At 68.3% G+C, this 2,516-nt stretch overlaps 1 protein-coding gene across 1 annotated transcript; it reads left to right on the top strand.

Annotated features, from left to right (window-relative positions):
- The first annotated feature begins 1,392 nt into the window (after window positions 1-1,392).
- Window positions 1,393-2,244, top strand: RNF228 (ring finger protein 228). Its single transcript, XM_075157624.1, has one exon. The coding sequence runs from the start codon at window positions 1,393-1,395 to the stop codon at window positions 2,242-2,244; it is 852 nt and encodes a 283-aa protein (XP_075013725.1).
- Window positions 2,245-2,516: the final 272 nt, after the last annotated feature.

Genomic DNA, 2,516 nt, shown 5'->3' with positions numbered 1-2,516 from the left:
TTCCCCTAGCATTTGCAGTGAAGCACGCCTGATACAGCATGTCACACAACAGAGGAGAGGGGAAGATGTCTGAGCTGAGACAGCTCTCAGTCCAGAGCTGATGTTCTCAAGATGCTGCTTTAGCAACACAGCCAGGGAATGCGATGTGCCTGAAACATGGGCCTTACCTGCCTAGAGCTATCCCCATCTGTGGGGGCATTTTCAGAACTACAAAGAGAAATAATTACTTTATGACCTGTGCTAGACCTGAAGAATATGGATTTACTCCACATTTCCCTGATGTGACAGAGCAGAATTTGATTTAGAGAAACCTATCGGATTGTTTAACGGTGTGACATTGGAGGTTATGAATGCTTTATTGTTTGGATTGTTTTTAATTAAACTGGGCAAAAGCTCTCAATCTTAAAATGCAACATCAGGATGTAAATAAAAACATCAGTAGCTCCTTCTCCCTCTGGTTTCCAGAATAAAATAGCTTTTATTTTCATTGTGCGTAATGAAAGAAAATCACCATGCACCAAAGGGTCTTCCCAAAGACAAACAAAATACATGTTAGCCTGCGAGCTGCAATGTATTGAACAGATGTTACCCTGCCACCGTACAGGCCTTCCTATATTAACCCTTGATTAGCAGTGTTCGCTGCCTAACGAATGTTTTGTAATCATAACTGCTGGTCCTAATGCATAATCACATTGGGGAATCCTCATAAACTGTTAAAATCAATAGAACGATGAAAAAATGCAATTCGGGACTAAAAAGCTACCGGCATTTTCCACCTGGGAGTGTTTCCTAGAGCCAGCGCAGCCCCCGGGGCTGCAGGACACCCCACCCCCTGCAGGCGGTGGGGCCGCTGGTGAACACCCGACCCCGACAGCCCCACTTGCCGTTGCAGAGGCGGGCCCGCCGCCGGGGCGCAGCCAGCCCCGAGGCCGTGTGCGTGGATGCGGCATTCTGGCTGCACCGCCCGCTGTGCCGCACGCCTCTCCACCGGCCCTCGGGCGCGGGGGGTCGGGCCACGCCCGCGTCGCAGGGGACGCCAGGCGGGCCGGACGGAGGGCCCCGCCGCCGCCCCGGCCGGGACGCGCTCCCCGCCGCCGCGCACCGGCGGCCGCTCCCGGGGGCTGGCGGCGCCGATCCCGCCCCCCGCCCGCGGCAGCCGCCAGCGCGGCGGGCGGGCGGCGCAGGCAGGCAGGTGGGCGGCCGCCGGCCCTGCCTCCCTCCCTCCCCCCGTTTCTTCCCTCCCCGCCGGGCCGCGCCGCAGCCCGCGGGCGCGGCCAGGAGGCGGCGGGGCCGCGGCTCCCCGGCTCCCCGCCCGCCTCCCAGGCGCGGCGCGGCGCGGCCCGGGACTCTCCGCCTTTCCGCGGCTCTCCGTCCCCCCTCCGGCGAGATGTTATGGCCGAGCCGGCGCAGAAGGGCGGCGTAGGGCAGGGCGGGCGGCGGGAGGATGAGGCGGCGGCGGCCGCCCCCAGCTACGAGGACTACGAGTGCAAGATCTGCTACAACTACTTCGACCTGGAGCGGCGGGCGCCCAAGCTGCTGGAGTGCCTGCACACCTTCTGCCAGGAGTGCCTGAGCCAGCTGCACCTGCGGGCCGCCCAGCAGCCCTCCGCCGCTGAGCCGGGGCCGGGGCCGGGGCCCGGCCGGTCGGCCGGCGGCTCCCTGGCCTGCCCGCTCTGCCGCCACCGCACGGCGCTGCCCGACCACCGCGTCCACGGCCTCCCCGTCAATACCAAGCTGGCCGCCGCCTGCCCGCCGCAGCTGCGGGCCCGCGACCCGCTGCCCCAGGACAGCCTGCCGCCGCTGCCGCCCCGCCGCCCGCCCCGCGCCCGGGAGGCGGCGGCCGCCCTCGCCTCGCCGCCCCCCGCCCCCGCCGGCCGGGCCGGGCCGCGCTCCTCGGGCGGCGGCTACGAGAGCTGCCAGAGCTGCAAGCGGGCGGCGCTGAGCGCCGGCTGCGTGTGCGTCGTCGTCTCCTTCCTCTCCATGGTGGTGCTGCTCTTCACCGGCCTCATCTTCGTCAACCAGTACGGCGGCGACGCCGGGCCCGGCGCCTCGGCCTCGCCGTCGCCGGTGGGGCCCATCTGCCTGTCGGTGGCCAGCATCCTCGCCCTCTTCTCCGTCGTCGTCACATGGCTCATCTGCTGGCTCAAGTACCGGCCCGAGGCGGCGGCGGCGGCGACCGGCGGGGCGACCGCCAACGGCACCCCGCGGGGCCGGGCGGCGGCCGCCCGCAGGAGCGACACATAGCGCCGGCGGCGCGGAGCGGGGCCGGGCGGCGGCGGGCGCTGGGGGGCTGAGCCGGGCTGGGCAGGGCGGGAGCGCGCAGCGGGCTGTGAGGGGGCCCGGGGCCCGCCCCCCCGCGCGCCGCTGTGAGGGGAGCGCGCGGCCGGGCGACCCCGTCAGGGCCGGGAGCGTTGCGGCCGCGGCCCCTGCTCTCAGGTACCCCCCTTCGGTTGCTGTTGGCCCCGTCCCAGCCGAGGGGCGGGCGGGCAGCGGCGGGGGGAGGCACGGGCGAGGCC

Source organism: Calonectris borealis, chromosome 9 (genome assembly GCF_964195595.1).
Source record: "Calonectris borealis chromosome 9, bCalBor7.hap1.2, whole genome shotgun sequence".
NCBI lineage: Eukaryota > Metazoa > Chordata > Aves > Procellariiformes > Procellariidae > Calonectris > Calonectris borealis.
This window is presented reverse-complemented; position numbering and strand designations above follow the sequence as displayed.